Source organism: Solanum verrucosum, unplaced genomic scaffold (genome assembly GCF_900185275.1).
Source record: "Solanum verrucosum unplaced genomic scaffold, falcon-dt-bn FXZP01000183.1, whole genome shotgun sequence".
Classification (NCBI taxonomy): Eukaryota; Viridiplantae; Streptophyta; class Magnoliopsida; order Solanales; family Solanaceae; genus Solanum; species Solanum verrucosum.
The window spans coordinates 4,009,968-4,028,833 of record NW_026020430.1 but is presented as its reverse complement, the minus strand read 5'-3'; the positions used below and the strand labels follow the sequence as shown (position 1 = coordinate 4,028,833).

General features: G+C 35.7%; 3 protein-coding genes across 5 annotated transcripts; 1 reads left to right on the top strand and 2 right to left on the bottom strand.

Annotated features, from left to right (window-relative positions):
- Window positions 1–1,075: 1,075 nt before the first annotated feature.
- Window positions 1,076–2,754, top strand: LOC125807599 (mitochondrial import inner membrane translocase subunit TIM17-2-like). The gene has a single exon (XM_049487336.1). The coding sequence runs from the start codon at window positions 1,877–1,879 to the stop codon at window positions 2,585–2,587; it is 711 nt and encodes a 236-aa protein (XP_049343293.1). The 5' UTR covers window positions 1,076–1,876; the 3' UTR covers window positions 2,588–2,754.
- A 1,341-nt stretch (window positions 2,755–4,095) lies between these two features.
- On the bottom strand, window positions 4,096–10,479 carry LOC125807566 (laccase-3-like). 3 transcript variants are annotated; one of them, XM_049487303.1, is made up of 6 exons: window positions 10,354–10,479; window positions 6,019–6,170; window positions 5,696–5,940; window positions 5,441–5,569; window positions 4,398–5,339; window positions 4,096–4,305 (listed from the first exon to the last, which is right to left on the bottom strand). In XM_049487303.1, the coding sequence occupies exons 1-6, from the start codon at window positions 10,459–10,461 to the stop codon at window positions 4,175–4,177; spliced, it is 1,707 nt and encodes a 568-aa protein (XP_049343260.1). In that variant the 5' UTR covers window positions 10,462–10,479; the 3' UTR covers window positions 4,096–4,174. The 3 variants fall into 3 exon arrangements, with proteins under 3 accessions (XP_049343260.1, XP_049343261.1, XP_049343259.1); XM_049487304.1 differs by lacking the exon at window positions 10,354–10,479 and adding an exon at window positions 6,253–6,342 and having other exon boundaries at window positions 4,104–4,305; XM_049487302.1 differs by lacking the exons at window positions 4,096–4,305; window positions 4,398–5,339; window positions 5,441–5,569; window positions 5,696–5,940; window positions 6,019–6,170 and adding exons at window positions 8,078–8,430; window positions 8,514–9,455; window positions 9,548–9,676; window positions 9,797–10,041; window positions 10,120–10,271.
- A 2,780-nt stretch (window positions 10,480–13,259) lies between these two features.
- Window positions 13,260–16,807, bottom strand: LOC125807557 (cation/H(+) antiporter 14). The gene is made up of 3 exons (XM_049487291.1): window positions 16,548–16,807; window positions 14,705–15,709; window positions 13,260–14,539 (listed from the first exon to the last, which is right to left on the bottom strand). Exons 1-3 carry the CDS (start codon window positions 16,788–16,790, stop codon window positions 13,316–13,318), a joined length of 2,472 nt encoding a protein of 823 aa, XP_049343248.1. The 5' UTR covers window positions 16,791–16,807; the 3' UTR covers window positions 13,260–13,315.
- Window positions 16,808–18,866: the final 2,059 nt, after the last annotated feature.

Here is an 18,866-nt window from a genome sequence, read left to right as displayed (position 1 = left end):
ACCTAAATTTGGTCGAAGCGGAACAAGTACAACAGTCTTGTCTTCTTCAACAAGTTTTTGTTTTCTCTCCTGTATCCCATGTAAGTAAATCTGTGCAACTCTACATTACACTGCTATATATGTATATGTATATTCACAATTAGATTTCTAGGGTTTCTAGGTATCTTGGGTTTCTTCCTTTTTGGTTCCAAAAGTCTTGTACCTGTTCATGGATACACTTAATTCTTTGTTTATAACGTTGTCCTGCTTGGTAATTCGATAGATTGTTGGTTAATTTTTTTTGGGTCACTGTTTTCTTGAGATGTTTTTGCTTTTTAATTTTTGATGGGTCACTGTTTTCTTGAGATGTATTTTGCTTAATTTTTTATGGGTCACTGTTTTCTTGAGATGTTTTTTGCTTAATTTTTGATGGGTCACTGTTTTCTTGAGTTGTTTCTCGCTTAATTTTTTTAGGGGTCACTGCTTTCTTGAGATGTTTTTGCTTTCTCTCTAATTGCTATTGCATTATGTGTTAATGTTCTAATTCTCATGTGGACTGTTATGATTTTGGGAGCTATTGAAGTGTTTGGAGTGGTTTAGCTAGGGTTTAAACCCTTTTTGATTTGGGGATTTTATGGCAGTGATTATAACTCTTTTTCAATCAGTGTTTTTTTGTGTTAGCGCTCTAGTTCCCATTGTTACCTGGCTTACATTTGGTAATATCTGAACTAGCTCGTTTCTCTGGTCTACATGTATGAAATCTGTGATTGGTTTTGTTGTGTCAATGTTGACGTTCTATCTGGTTTGAATTACTGTTGCATTGTGAAAAATGTTTTCTAGTTGTCATTTATGCTCAGTTCTATTTTATGGTATTGCTGAAACTGGGTCATGGTGCCTGTCTTTTTGTACTAGTTTTCTGATGGGTTTTTCCTGTACTCCTAAGGGGTCATTTGGTATGAGGGATAAGGATTCATTTTATCCCCCGTTTGGTTAGGGGTATTAATTAGTCTCGGGATTATTTATCCCACCATTTATACAACAATGATGGGATAAGAAACCCCATATATACAGTGGAACAACTAAGCCCATGGGATAACTTCTTTTGGATGAAGAAAAGCCCATGGGATAACTTTGTCTATCCCACTGCCCATACCAAACAACCCTAAGTTCCTAGTCTATATGGTTTCTGAATTCTTTGGTAGTTTGGTAAAAGGACACTAGAGAAAGTGGAGTAAAGAGAGAAACAATGATTAGTTAATCTCTTTGAGCAGGGTCAAGGTGCGCAAGGTGTTATCATCAAAATGCCATTTGTTTCAAGTTTCAAAAAACCTATTGATTATTATCTAAGTTAGTCTATTAATGTTTATAGCGTGGCTTCTTTAGTTTGCTCAAATATTTGCTGCTGTTAACATATCTGTCTTAAGAGTGATTTGAAGCTAAGTTGTCCGGTCCAAATATTATTAAAAAAAACTATAGATTAATCCTTATGGTGAAAAAACTTTGCTTTATAAGAAACGGGCAAGTTGTAAGTAGCTGAGAGGAAGTTATTGACCTCCTTCCATGATTAAAAAAAATAGTTACCTTATATATAACCTGAGTTTACTTTGTTACTTGAGCTGGGTTTTTATTCTAAGAGCTGTAGGGAAAAAGTAGTTCTTTGTTTTCAGTGTTGAATGCAAAGTTTGTGTTCATGTTAGTGGTTTTGTTGTTTTCAATGTTAATTGTGATTTTCACTTTACAGCCCCTTGATGGTGCAGTTTGATGAGACTGTTTTGATGCAGGTGAATTCATTAAATTAAACCAATCACTTCCTTGGAAAGTAAAAGCAAGTCTGCTTGGTTGGTGTCATCCCCTTTTAGCCCTTTTTCCTCCTAGTTAGTGCTTGTCCCCTGCTACAATGGGAACACCAGAGACCTCTCGTGAACCTTGCCCTGACCGTATACTTGATGATGTTGGCGGAGCATTTGGTATGGGTGCTGTTGGAGGTTCAGCCTTCCACTTCTTAAAAGGCATTTACAACTCGCCAAAAGGTGAGCGCTTGATTGGTGGTACACAGGCAGTGCGCATGAATGCTCCTCGTATTGGTGGTAGTTTTGCTGTGTGGGGTGGCCTATTTTCCACCTTTGATTGTACAATGGTTTATCTCCGGCAGAAAGAAGATCCTTGGAACTCAATTATTGCTGGTGCAGCAACTGGTGGCTTTCTACAGATGCGGCAGGGACTAGGTGCTGCTTCTAGATCAGCAATGTTTGGTGGAGTTTTACTTGCATTGATAGAGGGAGCTGGAATCATGTTAAATAAAGTCATGAGTGCACCCCAGAATTTCCCACCCATGGATGAGCCACTACCAAATGTCCCTGGGGTGCCTGGATATCCACCTGGGCAGCTGCCTGGTCAACCAATGGGGCAGCTTCCTGGTCAAGCTCCAGTAAGTATTGATGGTATGATGACAGAATCTTCAGCGCCATCCTCTTCTTCCTCGACATCCTGGTTTGGAGGGCTTTTTGGAGGTGGAAAGAAAGAGGAGACAGCATCAAGCGGTGGTAGCAAGACCCAGGTTTTAGAGAGCTTTGATGCTCCTAGCCCACCTACCTTTGAATATAAATGAGTTTAAGAGATAGATTTAATTTTCTGGTTAGTTAGTGTTATTTTCTTTATTATTTGGACTCTTTATGTATTGTGAACAAGTATTGACTTCTAATCAGTGTGGCCAAGGTCTTGTTATGTTTCATGGATAAAGTAGTTTTCTGAATAAATGTCTTCCTTTGAAAACAATTATGTGCGCTCTATAGAAACTGCGCAAGAAAAGGGAATGAGCTCTTTTTATTGACTGCTTTGTAGAGCTATTATGTCCTGTTGTTAATTAGATGTGTTGTGATCTTGGTGTATTTGAATCTTGTAGGTTTTGAAATTCTTGAATTTATTGAAGAACTTGCAATATATCTTTGAAATAAACTTTTGTACCTGCGGAAAACTGTATTAATCTCCCAGATATGTCTCACTAACTATGACATCTTTTAGCTTATTGCTATTTTATGTGGGTGTAATAATAGGGAATTGTTATATGTGATGTGGGTTTGTTCTTTCTTAAAAATGGAGAAGAAGTTAGATAGCTAATTATACATTTCCTAAGGTAGTCCCTCTTGCTAGCACACTCTTGGGATGAAATGCAGGACCTCTTATCTAATGTGATATGGTTCCTATCTGCTAGCTGTTGTGCGGAACGCGAACCTCAAGTTCTCTCTATTGACATAACATATTCACAACTCATTATCACCTACTTCAGCAATGCATTTGTCCCTTTCTCTGACAAGGTACTTTAGGTCACTCAAAGGACAATTATGTACTTTCTGTTTCCACCTTGCTTCTGGTGGAAGCTGTAGATCTAGTAGCAGAGCCCTCAATTCTTAGCATATCAATTTTGATGCTAGAAAATGGATCTTAATGACATAGTGTAGGCATATTGGTCATCTACATTACTTGACATAAAGTTATATAGGTTTAGTGGTGTTAACTTTTGATTATTTTATGATCAGTTGGCCACTTTTTATGCCATCCTGAATGATAAACAGATGGAAAAATAATGTGGCATGTCTTTGGTTGTATGTGGGAACACTTGTTTTGGGCAGCATATGGAGATCCTTTTACTTTTTATTACATATGGAAAAATAATGTGGCATGTTTAATGTATCCAAACAAGGATGAAACCAATTTCAGTTGGCAATAGTAATGAAAAAACTTCGAAGCTTGGTGAATTTTAATTCAGTGTGCTCAACCCTACGCATGCAAACAGTGCACATACCTAGAGAACAAAAACATTAGATGCCTCCTTGAGCTAGGAGGATCAGCATGTGCTCTTGAGCCAAAGTGTGGAACAAAATTAGACCAGAATGACCACAGAGCAAGACCACACCCTTGGCATCAAACTCATTCACTAATGTCTTAATACATAATGTTTGCTTTCTTTCATTTGGAAGGAAGTGAAAACGTTAACTGTTCAATACTTCTATCTGATGCTGACAGAATCCAAGATTGTGACTAGTACATACATTGTCAAGTAAAATTCTTTTCTTGGTTGGTACTTGAACATTAATCATAGACAAATGAAAGCCTGATGGCTCACACTTGAGAAAACAACAAACAGATACACTAAGAACTGCTTAATTTTAAGACAATTTGCTACAATTTAAACATATTAGCATTGTGGTAGATCTGGTGGAGGTGGTTCCATTGTCTGTTTCTCTCCTATTCCATTTTCGACGATGAATGCCATACCTAGGCCCCATGCCAAATGAGAATCAATGTGGCAATGGAACAACCAAACTCCTGCAACATATCACATAAGTCAATCAAATTCTCAAAACAGGTACATAATTTTCAAACAAAAATATTTCTAGTGATGAAATCAGGTTCTTTACCTGGATTATCAGCCACGAAACGGATGACTGCCCATCCACCAACAGGAACATCGATTGTGTTCCTGACAGGCGGATCGATCAAGTTAAAGTTAGTAGAATCAATTTGAGGATTGAAGTTACCAAAACCTAGTCCAACGACCCAAAAATGATATCCGTGAAGATGTATAGGGTGATCCTCTGTTGAAAAAATAGCAGTATCTTGCAACACAATTTGTACATTAGAACCAAACTTGAGCTTGTACAGCTTTGTTCCAAATCTTGGTTGCCAAAGTCCTCGTGAAACATTACCCGTGTAGTCAAATTGCACCGGTGGAACAGGTGGGAAGTCCAATGTGTAAATCCCTGGAATGTTTTGGTAATAGGCCTGGAGCAATGAAGTTGTTCTAGGAAAAACAAATGAAATGTTGTTCATGCTAGCAGCAAATCGCGTATTATTAGGCCCTTGACATCTAGGGCCAGGGGTGCAATTCACTAAGCCTAGTCCAACAGTGAAAAATAAGTTCTCATCAATCTGATTGGGAACTCTATTATTGCTAGGGATGCTCCTCAATTGGTTAGCGAAAGCAGTTGCAGTGGCTGTATCATTGAAGGCTGGAAGTTGAGGCAATAAAGGCCTTGAATTCGCCCCCGAGTTGACATTTGTGTACTCAAGTATGGCAGTGGTAGTGGTGTTATCAAATTGCCCATTTCTGACTGTGGCATAGGCACGAGCTGCCATATAGTATCGGCCAGGGGCCTGATTAGCAGTGAGAATTACATTAGTTGTTTGTCCAGGTCCAACCATAATGACATTAGTTGTAAAAGGCTTGTTGTAAGTAGCATCAATACCCACAACTGTGAGCATGTGGTTTGCAACTGAGAAGAAAAGTTGTTGATTGAGTGCAGCGTTGATCACCCTCAGGAGAACTGATTCTCCCGGGTTCACCGAGTATTTCACAGTACCTGCATTACAATTCTGAATTAGTCGTTTCACGGATTATTTACACTATCAGTGTATATAAGTTAAATCGGTTATGTTTCATTTTCTTTTATGTAGTGAGGACCTTGTGTAGAGCATCTATACAGGTCACCAGGTTGACCATTAATAGTATATGCATCAGAATTATTAGGAGCTGCTCCAGTAAATTGTGCTTGTCTTTGTACTGCAATAATGTCTCTGTTCCACCATTCTCCTATACAAAATAAAAACATATATAGTCATAACGAATTCGGAGTGAAACAAAAATAGTACAAAACGTGTTTTTTCACTGTCAGTGTATATAAATTAAACCGAAAAGATAAAGAGAAAGAAGGATTACCAAGAAGAACAGGAAAATCTTTCTGGGGCAGTGAAAAAGGAAAATTAGAACCCTGTTTAGGTAAAATAACTAATGCACCATAAACAGTAGCTCTAAGCCATTTGCTGTGAGCATGCCACCACAATGTACCCTCTTGGTTTTCAATAGTAAATCTATATGTGTAAGATCCTCCTGGTCTTATTGGGCATTGTGTTACATACTCAGGCCCATCAGCCCATGGTGTTCGCATTTGACGAATTCCATGCCTGCATGAAAAATTTACAACAGTTTAAGTTCTATACATTGACATGCAAAAAAATACTTGTCGCTTATAAGGTAATTACCAATGGATGGTAACGTTGTAACGAGCTCTATTAACAACAGTAACAAACAATGTATCTCCATTTCGAACTGTCAAGGTTGGCCCTGGGAATTGTCCATTCACTGTAATTATATTCTTGGTTCTGCATAGCCTAGTTACACTAGTTTCTTGAACCTGTTAAAAAAAAAAGTGTTTCAGGACAATGTTGGAAATTTTTTTCTTAAGTTATAAAAAGAAAAGGTGAATGTATACTTACAATAAATTCATAGTAATGAAATTCTGCGTTAGCAAAAGTAGAGAGTAGTGATAGTATAACCACAATGAGACAACTTATACAAGTATCCATTTCTCTTCTTTTTTGCATTTGTTTGAGCCAATGCTTGAAAGTTGTAATGCTTTGATTAGAGGATTAATGAAGTGTTAATGCAATGATTAGAGGACTTGATGGAGTTGTCTATTTATAATGTTACAAGGATGGAATAACAAGGATTAGGAGGTAGATTAGTTTAAAGTCAAACAGGGATTTTGGAAAGTTTTAGGCAACTTAGTCCAACTAAATGGTGGATTTGGTACAACCACTTGCAATTATAATGTAACTTTGTTGTGTCTCTCTTGTAAATCAGTAAATTTAGTTATTAAAACGGTTTCTCTGTTTCTTTTTCTATTAAATTTTCAATGTTTCTTCAGTATCTCTTATTTACTTTTATCTTCCATTTCTAGGTAAAATCTTCTTGTATTTTTATATGTGAAGATGGTTAATCTTCCTTTTCATTAGCATTATAAGACAATTAAAACATCTAATTTAAGTATGAAGGGGAAAGTTTGTTCCAAACAATGAAGAAGATAAACCAATTACTAGAAACAGCACAATCCGAATGAGCATTTCTTCTAATAGTAAGTGTCAGTATTCAAATTCAAATTCAACTGTGTCACATAAATTGGGACAAAGATAGTATTTCACAGAACTGTGTCTGGTTAGTTTTTTAAAAAATACAGCTAGTTGAATAGGTTATTTAATTGTTTTGTTGCGGTTTGTGTAAAGTTCCGTTAGTTAGTATTCAATACGTACGACCAAACTCCTACTTGACCATGCCTCAAAAAACAGCTAAAAGTGACTAATACTCCTGTCGTCCACATTTACCTGTCCATATGAGGTAGTTGTAAGATAACAGATATAATATTTTTCCTAATAAATACTCAGGGAAAATAGAGTGAAAGGGTCAAAAACACACATAAAGTATGTCGGTTTTCAAGTTTCATATTTAAACTATCATGTGTGTGAGTTTCCTATCTGAACGATATGGTGATATTTCAAGTAGGAAAAGGGAACAATGGATAGTTCACTGTGTTTTGATAAATCGTTGGTTGGTGATTGTTCAAGTGGGAAACTCACACAACTGATATTAAACTCGATAAACTGTGATACATTAGGTGTTTTTTTCACCATTAACTCGGGAAAATATTTTATCTTCTAGCCTACAACAAGAAAAAAGAAAAAGAAGAGAAATCAGGAGGTGGTAGGATATTTAGTTGGATCATTTGGCTTTAATGAGACGTCTAAAGTTCGAGTTTTTGAGAATTGAGATATGATATTCCTTTGAAGTTAACGGTAGGATTTTTTTAGTTTCTTGCTATTAGATTTGAACTTATACTGCATTCCAAGCCATTTTCCAAAGTTGTGTAGAAATGGTAGGGGACTTGGAGATCACAAGTTATTAAGAACCATAGAGAAGAAGGACTTCAAGTTTTTGGTCAAGAAGTTAAATTAATTCCATCTTTTTTTAGTCATCTCATTGAGGACTTATTGGCTAGTTTAGTGATGAAATCGATAACAAATCAGATTAAACAACGAGCATCATGTGAACAAATGTCAACAGATTAAGTAATTCAGTCAATTGACCTGTTGCAAAGGGAGTTAATTAGTCTTGGAAAACGTCTTAGGTTAGGTAGATGCCGTGTTCTAGCTTTAAGGTTTAGTTATATGTTGTCGCTGTCACTTCAAAAATATTCTTAAGAAACAAAGATATGTGATGACAATAAAACTGTTGAGTACTTTTGTATGATGCTGACAGAAACCAAGATTGTGATTACTATATATAATATATGAAGTCAAACATATATCATAGACTAATGAATTTCAAACTCAATAAAGCCAAGGGTAAATCCTGATGGCTCACACTTAGGGGAAACATCAAATAGACACACTAATAACTGCTTAATTTTAGGATAAAAACATAACAAGGACAATTTGCTATAATTGCAAAACATATGATTCTTCTGAATCTAACATTCACTATATATTTTTAGCATTGTGGTAGATCTGGTGGAGGTGGTTCCATTGTCTGTTTCTCTCCTATTCCATTTTCGACGATGAATGCCATAGCTAGGCCCCATGCCAAATGAGAATCAATGTGGCAATGGAACAACCAAACCCCTGCAACAAATCAATCAAATTATCGAAACAGGTATAAAATTTGAAAACTTGAACATTTTTAATGATGAAATCAGGTTCTTTACCTGGATTATCAGCCACGAAACGGATGACTGCCCATCCACCAACAGGAACATCGATTGTGTTCCTGACAGGCGGATCATTCAAGTTAAAGTTAGCAGTATCAGTTTGAGCATTGAAGTTACCAAAACCTTGTCCAACGACCCAAAAATGGTATCCGTGAAGATGTATAGGATGGTCCTCTGTAGAGAAGATAGCAGTATCTTGCAACACAATTTGTACATTAGAACCAAACTTGAGCTTGTACAACTTTGTTCCAAATCTTGGTTGCCAGAGTCCTCTTGAAACATTGCCCGTGTAATCAAATTGAACCGGTGGAACACGTGGAAAGTCCAATGTATAAATCCCTGGAATGTTTTGGTAATAGGCCTGGAGCAATGAAGTTCTTCTAGGTAAAACAAATGAAATGTTGTTCATGCTAGCTGTAAATCGCGTATTATTAGGCCCTTGACATCTAGGGCCACGGGTGCAGTTCACTAAGCCTAGTCCAACAGTGAAAAACAAGTTCTCATCAATCTGATTGGGAACTCTATTATTGTTAGGAACGCCCCTCAATCGGTTAGCGAAAGCAGTGGCTGTGGCTGTATCATTAAAGGCTGGAAGTTGAGGCAATGAAGGCCTTGAATTCGCGCCCGAGTTCAGATTTTTGTACTCAAGGATGGCAGTGGTAGTAGTGTTATCAAATTGCCCATTTCCGACTGTGGCATAGGCACGAGCGGCCATGTAGTATCGGCGAGGGGACTGATTAGCAGTGAGAATTACATTAGTTGTTTGTCCAGGTCCAACCATAATGACATTAGTTGTAAAAGGCTTGTTGTAAGTAGCATCAATACCCACAACAGTGAGCATGTGGTTTGCAACTGAGAAAAAAAGTTGTTGATTGAGTGCAGCGTTGATCACCCTCAGGAGAATAGATTCTCCGGGATTCACCGAGTACTTCACAGTACCTGCATTAAAATCCTGAATTAGTCATTATTTACACCGTCAGTGTATATAAGGTTAATCAGTGATGTTTCATTTTCTTTTATGTAGTAAGGACCTTGTGTAGAGCATCTATACAGGTCACCAGGTTGACCATTAATAGTATATGCATCAGAATTATTAGGAGCTGCTCCAGTAAATTGTGCTTGTCTTTGTACTGCAATAATGTCTCTGTTCCACCATTCCCCTATACAAAATGAAAAACATATAATCATATCGAATTCGGAGTGTAATAAAATTAGTGTGTTCTCACTGTCTGTCAGAGTATATAAGTTAAATCGAAAAGAGAAAGAGAAAGAAGCATTACCAAGAATAACAGGAAAATCTTTCTGGGGCAGTGAAAAAGGAAAATTAGAACCCTGTTTAGGTAAAATAACTAATGCACCATAAACAGTAGCTCTTAGCCATTTGCTGTGAGCATGCCACCACAATGTACCCTCTTGGTTTTCAATAGTAAATCTATATGTGTAAGATCCTCCTGGTCTTATTGGGCATTGTGTTACATACTCAGGCCCATCAGCCCATGGTGTTCGCATTTGACGAATTCCATGCCTGCATGAAAAATTTACAACAGTTTAAGTTCTATACATTGACATGCAAAAAAATACTTGTCACTTATAAGGTAATTACCAATGGATAGTAACATTGTAACTGGCTCTATTAACAACAGTAACAACCACTGTATCTCCGTTTCGAACTGTCAAGGTTGGCCCTGGAAATTGTCCATTCACTGTAATTATATTCTTGGTTCTGCATAGCCTAGTTACCCTAGTTTGTTGAACCTGTCCAAAAATAAATAAAAAATTCATGACAATGTTGGATAATTTTTCTAAATTATATTTAAAAAGGTAAATGTATACTCACAGTAAAATCATGTTTGTGAGATTCTGCATTAGCAAAAGAAGATAGTAGTGATAATATAACCACAATGAGACAACTTATATAAGTCTTCATTTCTATGTTTTTGTGCATTTGCTTTAGTAAAAAGCTTTAAAATTGTAATGCTTTATTAGAGGTCTTAATGAAGATGTCTATTTATAAGGTTACAAGGAGGGAATCATAAATTTTGTTTATTCTTTAAAAAAAAGATTAGTTTAAAGTCAAAAAAAGATTTAGGAAAGTTTTAGGCAAATTAGTCCAACTATATGGTGGATTTGGTGCAACCACTTGCAATTTAATTCTTAATCTAATTAAAATATAAGACTATGGTGTCTGAAATCAGTAAGTAATTTTTGACTATTCAGTTAATAACGGTTTCGCCTTTCTATTTTTCTTTTGAATTGTCAAAATTTTCTCACAATATCTTCTTCAATTTCTAATCTTGCTGTTATTTAATATGTCAACATGGTTGAAACTAAGATTTAATAAGAAGAAAATGGTCGATGAAATTGAAATAGAATTGGTGTATTTGTGTATTTTAACAAGTTATAACAAGAAACTCGTCCTATTTTTCAGTATTAATATCACTTTTAAATTTTAACGGACGATTAAATTTTTTATGTAGTTATGTTTAAGTTATTTGATAGCATAACAATTACAATAAAGAAGTTAAACTCGTTCGAAATTAATTGGGATAATGGAACTTTATTCAAGACTAGATTTAGAGCCGTCAATATGAGCTAGGTCCGTTGGGCCGGTCTGACCTAACTCGTGATTTGATAGGGTTGGACTACGATTTTTGGAGTCCATTTAAGAAAAGGGCTTTTTAGCCCGGCCTGAATAAGTCTGCCGATTTGTGGGGCTTGAGAAATATGGATAGGGCCGGCCCGTGGGCCAAATAAAAATTAATTAAAAAATAAAATAGAGTATTAAAAATAACAAGAGTCTAAACTCAAAATCAGTTTAAAGTTTAAAATATTACAATTTAAATACAAATTATATTTATAAAATATGTATTACATAAAATAAAAATTCATTAAAATTTATAGGAATCACTACGTACATAGGCCGTAGCCTATGGAATATTGTCATAGTTTTTATGTTTTATTATGATCATTGGAAAATAATTAGGTTAATATTTTTATTTAAATATTTATGCTTTTACTTTAAATCAAACTTAATAAATATTATAAAGATAATTTTATTTGTGGATTTGATTAACAAGTAGTAATACTAACACCATGTAATATTATCTTGTCGATATTTATGATAATATTTTTAAATTATAATTTAATTTAAAAAATTATAAAAATATTTTTTTACGAAAAGAGGACTGGCCTGATAAGCCCGTAGCCCACGTACTTGTGGGTTGGGTAGACCATTTTCTGGCCCACACAAAAAATGGGCTAGCCCGACCTGACCCGTCAAATTTCAAAGCTTGTATGGGTTAGCCCGGATGGGGTGGGCCAACCCATATTAATAGCTCTAACTAGATTAATCTTATATATATATATCTAGTTGAATTATTTTATTAGCATGATAAAGACAATTGAAACATCTAATTTAAGTATGAATGGGCTGTTTGTTGGCCAAACATTGAAGAAGGTAAACCAATTACATGCGAGCATATGGCTCCAGTTGCTATAACAACATAACCCAAATGTGCATTTCTTCTTGAGTTGAAGGCTATCGAAAATATTCTTTCTATCTATTTAGATCTCGTTTTTAGAATTATACTGAATATGTTGTTCTCGTGGCTTCTCATAGGAAGTGTCGGCATTCAAATTCATATAAGTTCTTGAAATGCATTGTCCAAGTAGGAGTTGATGGTACGAGTTCAACCAAATTAGTAATTTTGACTCAAATTTTATATTTGTTTTTAAAAATATTTAATAGATATAAATCATTAATTTAGAACTCAAGTTTATTAATTTTCAAGTGATTGAAGTAAAACAAAGTAAACTAAGGTTGAATTTTGGGGTTGGTTTTGGTGGACTAAAAGGATACTTACCTAACAAATAAAGACGAGACATGTATTTTCATAAAAACATATGAAAATACATTTAGATCAAAACTTAAAAAACTATAAATGGCTAGTATAATCTTATTATTAGTAATTACTATACGTTAATAACTTGAACCTATTTTTTTCGATAAAAATATTGATCATGATAAGGTATATACTAGTCCAAGGAACAAGTGCAAATATTAGCATGACATGTGTGCAACTAAATACTTAATTATCATAATTAAGCTTAAAAAGTGAAATTTTGTCAAGTAATTGTACCATTGCTAACCCAAACAACTTCACACTAAGCTTAAGTACGATCAAGGAAGTGGTTAACAAGCTTTACTAGATTCAGTTAATCCCTCAATTATTAAAATGTGGAACTTCACTTTCATTATATGGGTTAGGCAGCCTGTCAACTAACTACCCAAAGTAAATTAGGGAAAATATTACATCTGTTAATCGTACAACTGCTCACATTTGCAGCATTTTTTTCTCCAAGAAAATGTAAAAGGAGAAAGACCAGGTATTATAGAATGATTCGGATTCCTCGATTCATGATCACAAGTCTTGAATTCAAGCCTTGAGAACAGAACGGTGTGTAAGATAGATATAACCAAAACTCTGCTTAAATGTTAAAATTGTTGAACCACATGTTTTCTATGGGAAACTCGAGACTCTTTAGAATGGTGAATTTCTAGTTGTCACACGCACTATCAGATAACATAAGGCAAGTAGTAACCTTTTGCAACAAGTTCAATAGTGACTACTTCCATTATACATAAAAGTAAAACTGAACTTTGTGCTTGCTAATTTCTACATACAATTTTGACAAAATTTACAATACACAGGACCCTTTTTTTTTTTTTTTACTGTGCATCCTTTTAACCTATTTTCTACATTCTTGGCATTGATCAAAGAGGAAAACAACTTCAGTTGCTACCCAAAAGGGCCATAACCAGAATGCTGACTATATTTACCTGAAGCAGAATGCTGACTATATTTACCTGAACCAGAATAAAAACTGCTAGCAACAGGCTGCAGTGGCTGGATGTTTATAAACTCGGTCCCGGGTGGTGTTTGTTGCACAACGAGCAATGAAAAACTATAATCCGAAGTAGCTAACATGTCTCCGATAAATCCTAGTTCTGGACACTCGATCCATTCATTGATCCCTAGTGTTAACTCGGACTGTTCGTGGTCTCTACCAACTATACAAAGATCACAACTGTCCTCGAGTGAACGAAGAACCTGAGTTGTCCCCACTGCATCATTCACCACTTCTTCTTTGTAACTCACTCTCCCTGCATCCACATTATTAGCCTTGAACCATTGTATCATATGTGACTCCATACTCTTCTCGATATTGTCACTCGAATGTTTGAGCCAGACAAGACTCATGGTGATGTGGGGATGCCCTAGCATCCTGCAGCAATAGGCGAGTGCCTCATCATCATCAGGACCACCTAAGTAAAGCATTGTGATGCGGAAAAGAGAATGGCCAAACAAGATTTGTGTGTTATCGGCTAATTGTCCCCGATCAACTAGGATCCCAACTGAGCAAGGTGCTTTATGGAGTACCTGTTGGTTCACCATCCTAATTGCAGGGAAATTGGCTCCTACTGTTCCATCAATAGCCCACTGCTTATGGAATGGGATGATCACAATATTGACACCTTTGTCCACCGCGATTGTACATATGTCATCGTGCATAGTGGCATACGGAACAATGGAGGTGAAGTGTTGAACAACCATAGAACCATGATTTCTATGCGCGAGAATGTTGAATGCATTAGATATATGTTCAGTTCTGCTAGGCAGAGACTTGAGTTTCGGTTTGCCTTTTCTATTATGAGTTGGCACCAGTAAAGCAGCTGCGCTGCCTTTGAGCTCCATTAGATTAAGAACGAACACTGCAATCGGTCTCCTTCTAGATGGATTGGACACATCAAGAAGATTGACTAAGCTCGGGACATTATCTTCGTTGTGAATACACACTTGTACCCAAAGCTCACTGGTCGGATCCAAATGTTGTATACTATTTGTTCTGTAGCCTAAGTACCTTCTCGATGGATCATAGAGGTACCAAATTAAAGGTCTCACAATTCCTGTTATGACCAACATTGTGATTAACAAAAGCGCATATGCTTCACTTGTTATTGCCTGTAGATAAACCAAATACGAGACATGTAAATAACTTGTTTACTATTAGTGAATAGCAGTGACAGTATAACAGTGGGACTACTAACAGGTACATGATATAGCAGATAAAGAAAAAATACAGAGTTTATACATAGCCATAGAAAAGAGAGGAGATAGGTTGCGTACTCCAGTATCCTTTAAGCCGATATAAAAGGATGCCTCGATAATTCCTTTGCAACACATGATGAGAGCAAGAGGTACTGCATCTTGGAAGGAAACAGCAAAGTGAACAGCTGAAACAAGAGTGCCAGCAAACTTACCTAAATAACCCAATAGGATCACTGCTTCTACGCCTAAAAGACTCTTTCCTCTTCCTAGGGAGAATATGTCCAATGTCAACCCACTGATAGCAAACTTAGCAGGAAGCAGCAATCCAGTACAAAAAGAATCGATCTTGTAGACCATCGATGAGCCCAAAGGCGGTCCCTCTGGCACCACTACTCCCAAAATAAAAGTACCAACAGCAGGAGGCTGTCCAATAGACTGGGACACAAATCCACAGAGGAGAGCTAGCACAGCTATCATTAGAAAATGGCTTTCCTTCATAGCCCCTCTTTCCGGTATAGTCCTAGCAATATGTTTCACCAATGGCCTTACAGCAAACACGATTACTATCAGGAATGTGCCTATCCATGCAATGGCCATTACTCCATTCCACTTTGAATAACTTGATGATGCATCTATTGTTGTTAAAAGTATGGAAGCAGCATATATACAACCGTCATTAACCAAGGAGGCTAATGTAGCTATTCGACCAATTTCCGAATTTAGAATCTTAAGATCACTAAGAAGGCTAGTGATCACAGGAAAGAATGAAGCAGAGTTAATTACAGATAACAAAGGCAGGAAATGCGCTGTCGCGTCATCTATGACAGTCAAATGAGGTAATACGTAACAGGCTAATCCTCCAAGTGCAAAAGGCATAACAAAAGATGAAACACCTATTAGAACCGCGTTTCTCCCTGCTCTTCTCAGCATTGTTGGATCTACTTGAACTCCAAGAACAAAAACATGAAACATGAAACCAACATCTGAGATTGTCTGTAGTACCATTCTGCCTTCTGGTCGAAATATTAAGGCCGAATACGCACGGATCCGACCAAAGCCTGATCTCCCCATGATAATGCCTGCCTGTTCTAGATCAACAATAATGATAGTATAAATTTTGCAACACATGTGATCAGAGGTGTATAAACAACAGCTTCAACTGAAACCAACATTCTAGACACGAAAACACACATATATACGTAAAAAAAAATCACTAGAATTTCAACAAACATCGAATTCTAACCCATAGTTTCAAAAGTATAATGTGTTCAATAATGCTACAAACTTTAAAGATTAAACTCATCAAGTTAAAACCTTAGCTCTACAAGCAATAGAATTATTAGGTATAATCAGAGGCGGATTTATGCAACAGCCTATAAACAACAAGTTCAACTAAATCTAGTATTTTCGATACAAAACATAAATATACACATGTGACAAATTAGTATAACTTCAAGAAATAAAACATTACGAACACATTTTAAAAAGGTATCAGGTTTAGTTCTTGAAGTCATCAAATTTAAATCATGAATCCACTTGTAACAATGATGATAGCATGAATTTTGGGACAAGAATTTCAGTTAAACCCCACATTTTCCATACAAAACCAGACATTATAATCCCTTTTTTTCAATTTGTTTGTCTAGTTTTGATTTGGCATGGAGTTTAAAAACTTTTGAATGGTGCATCTTAAATTAAAGATAGGTAAAATGTACCAAAATGTCTTTGTGGTCTTAAGCATGTCAAGTTGGAAAATTTCAATTAAAGAGGGGGGTAAAGAGACATGTTTAGAAATGACCGGAAAAGGGTATTATATTTAGTTGTTCAACTCGTAAAATTCAAATCCTGAAACTACTTGGTAAGCATGAATTTTACAACACAAGTAAAATAAAAATAAAATTGTGAGAAAAAAGAAGCTTACAATAAGTTGTGCACTGACCATACTTTGTTTAAGAGGTTGAATGAGGGAAAAAGTAATTCTTGTAACAAAGAAAATGAAAATCAATTGGGCCAACACAAGTGGTAAACTAAAAGCAAAAGGGTTACCACCAGACCAAATACATCCCTTTGAATTTGTCATATCTGAAAATTGGCATACAATTAATTCTTGACGATGACGCCCTTGTACAAATCCAGCCCAAGCTGAAACTTTTCTTCTTGCCATTTTTGTTGATTAAACAAGAAAAAATGGAAGAAAATTTTGGTGAAACAATTAGTTTAGAATGTTACAAAATCAAAATAAGTTGAATTTGCTAGATAGAAATGTGGATAATTGAACAAATATCCGTAATATTAGCCTACTTTTTTGGATTACTTTCCTACTAAACACACTCCTAATTTTCAATGGTCCTGTTTCTCTCTTTTTCTTTTTATTTTCTTAAAACAAATTGTTTCAATCTTGTTATTTTTAACTTGTTTAGGACATGGGGGAGAGCCAAGGGTGGCTGGGTGCACACCCTCCCTAGAAAATTATGTGTATACAAACAGATTAAATATTCGCTACTATAAATATATATATATATATGATTTTAATATTCTTTTTACAATGAGGAAAATTTGTATACCCTCCGTCAAATTTCTAACTCCGTTACTAGATTTTACAAGTTGAGTGTGGGAAATAGAGATTGTAAAAGCTGACATCCTTAGCTTTAGAAGAAGTCCACATAGTAAGATGAAAAATATTGGAATTTTAAATTTACTAATTTTAAATCTAATTATGGAGACCTTTTATAAAACTTATACATGGTATATATGTGTAGAATTTTATTTTATTTTAATATCTATTATATGTTTTACATTCGTGTGTTTTCTTTTTTAAAATATGAATTTGGGTGAATAGCCGTTTCCAGCCCAACGTGGGATCGCAACTCAGTGTCGATGCAAGCTTTCGAATACTACGTCTACCTTATTCCGTTTGCATGTATTTTTGTTATAGTTTAGTATTCCTTTTTAGTATGCTCTGCTTCCTTTAGTAATTTGTCTTGCCTTCTTAACTTTCATTGCTTATTTTTTTTATACTACTACTACTACTTTTATGTCATCAAAAACAATCTTTCCACCTCAGATCAGCACTCCTCAAACCTACTTGTTAAAAGTATACTTGCTGTTTGGACTGTCTTATGATGATTATTTGGTTCGAATTGACCCGACCCGTTTCATTTCAAGGAAAAAACAGCTCAAATTGTAGCTTAGACCAACAAACTGAAATAAAATGTGACCACTGTAATACCACCATTTTTATCATCAGTCTTCGACAGCGAGAAATTTCTGCTGGTATTGCTGCACTTTAAATGAAACATCTGATACACCATGTCGGGTATTATCACGAATTGCACAACATTGTCTACCGTCTTCCTTCAGGAGTTGATAAAATCATCAAAATCTTATTTTCATGGTAACTTATGAGAAATCAAAAGACCTTTCTTCACACCTGACATCCAATCCCCAACTCCTCAATAAAAATATCATTTAGATCGATGAATCTCAGTCATAACACAGGGATAGCAGAACAGCGCCTTCGGGTTGTAGGAAAACAATCTCTGATTAGTGTTTAGCTTATAAATCATTTTTCAGTACAGCAAAAGTGTTCTCAATACCTTCTTACGGATTATTAAAGGTTAAAAACATTGGCTAAATGCTAATTGACTGAATAGTATGAAGAATAGAATAAGTCAAGGTCATACAACTAGAATGTCCTACTATCCACTAGAAGGTACTAATTTGCAAATACCAAATTAGAAAATGATAAAAACAGACACATGGCTAAAAAGGGATACAAAAAACCTGCAAAAGTACCAAAATAAAATTTCAAGCAATTCCATGCATGCACCAAAAAAGTAACTCCTTATTGCCACCCGCAATTTTATTTAGAACGACGAAAGAATTGGACGCTAATACTATTTCCTGTAAATTGATTGAAACCAACTTGCAAGCGCTCGGACCAAAGAATCAATATACTGTCTTGTTTTCTCAAATTGTATGCAACACAATCATCATGATTTGTTTAGCTGTGTGATCGTTTGTCTTTTTTCTGATCCAACAATTAATCCCTACAAATAAATTAGCAGGTATTTCACCATTGTACTCCGCCATTTGTGCTGAAAAATGCGGAAGTACAAGAGACTTGTCTCAACATTCTTCTATGGAAGAGAAACTGAACTAGCAGATACACAGTAACAGAAAACAGTTCAAGTAATTAACAGCAACATCATATAGGAAACAAATTCATTATACAAGGTCT

Excerpts from the sequence above, each read along its gene's own strand:
- LOC125807599 (XM_049487336.1), top strand. The coding sequence starts at position 1,877 with ATGGGAACACCAGAGACCTCTCGTGAACCTTGCCCTGACCGTATACTT.
- LOC125807566 (XM_049487303.1), bottom strand. The coding sequence starts at position 10,461 with ATGCACAAAAACATAGAAATGAAGACTTATATAAGTTGTCTCATTGTG. Across the intron at positions 5,340-5,440 it reads GTATAGATGCTCTACACAAG|GTACTGTGAAATACTCGGTG; the intron begins GTCCTCACTACA and ends ATTGTAATGCAG. Across the intron at positions 4,306-4,397 it reads TTTCGTGGCTGATAATCCAG|GAGTTTGGTTGTTCCATTGC; the intron begins GTAAAGAACCTG and ends GATATGTTGCAG.
- LOC125807557 (XM_049487291.1), bottom strand. The coding sequence starts at position 16,790 with ATGGCAAGAAGAAAAGTTTCAGCTTGGGCTGGATTTGTACAAGGGCGT. Across the intron at positions 15,710-16,547 it reads TGGTCAGTGCACAACTTATT|GCAGGCATTATCATGGGGAG; the intron begins GTAAGCTTCTTT and ends GATCTAGAACAG. Across the intron at positions 14,540-14,704 it reads TCGGCTTAAAGGATACTGGA|GCAATAACAAGTGAAGCATA; the intron begins GTACGCAACCTA and ends GTTTATCTACAG.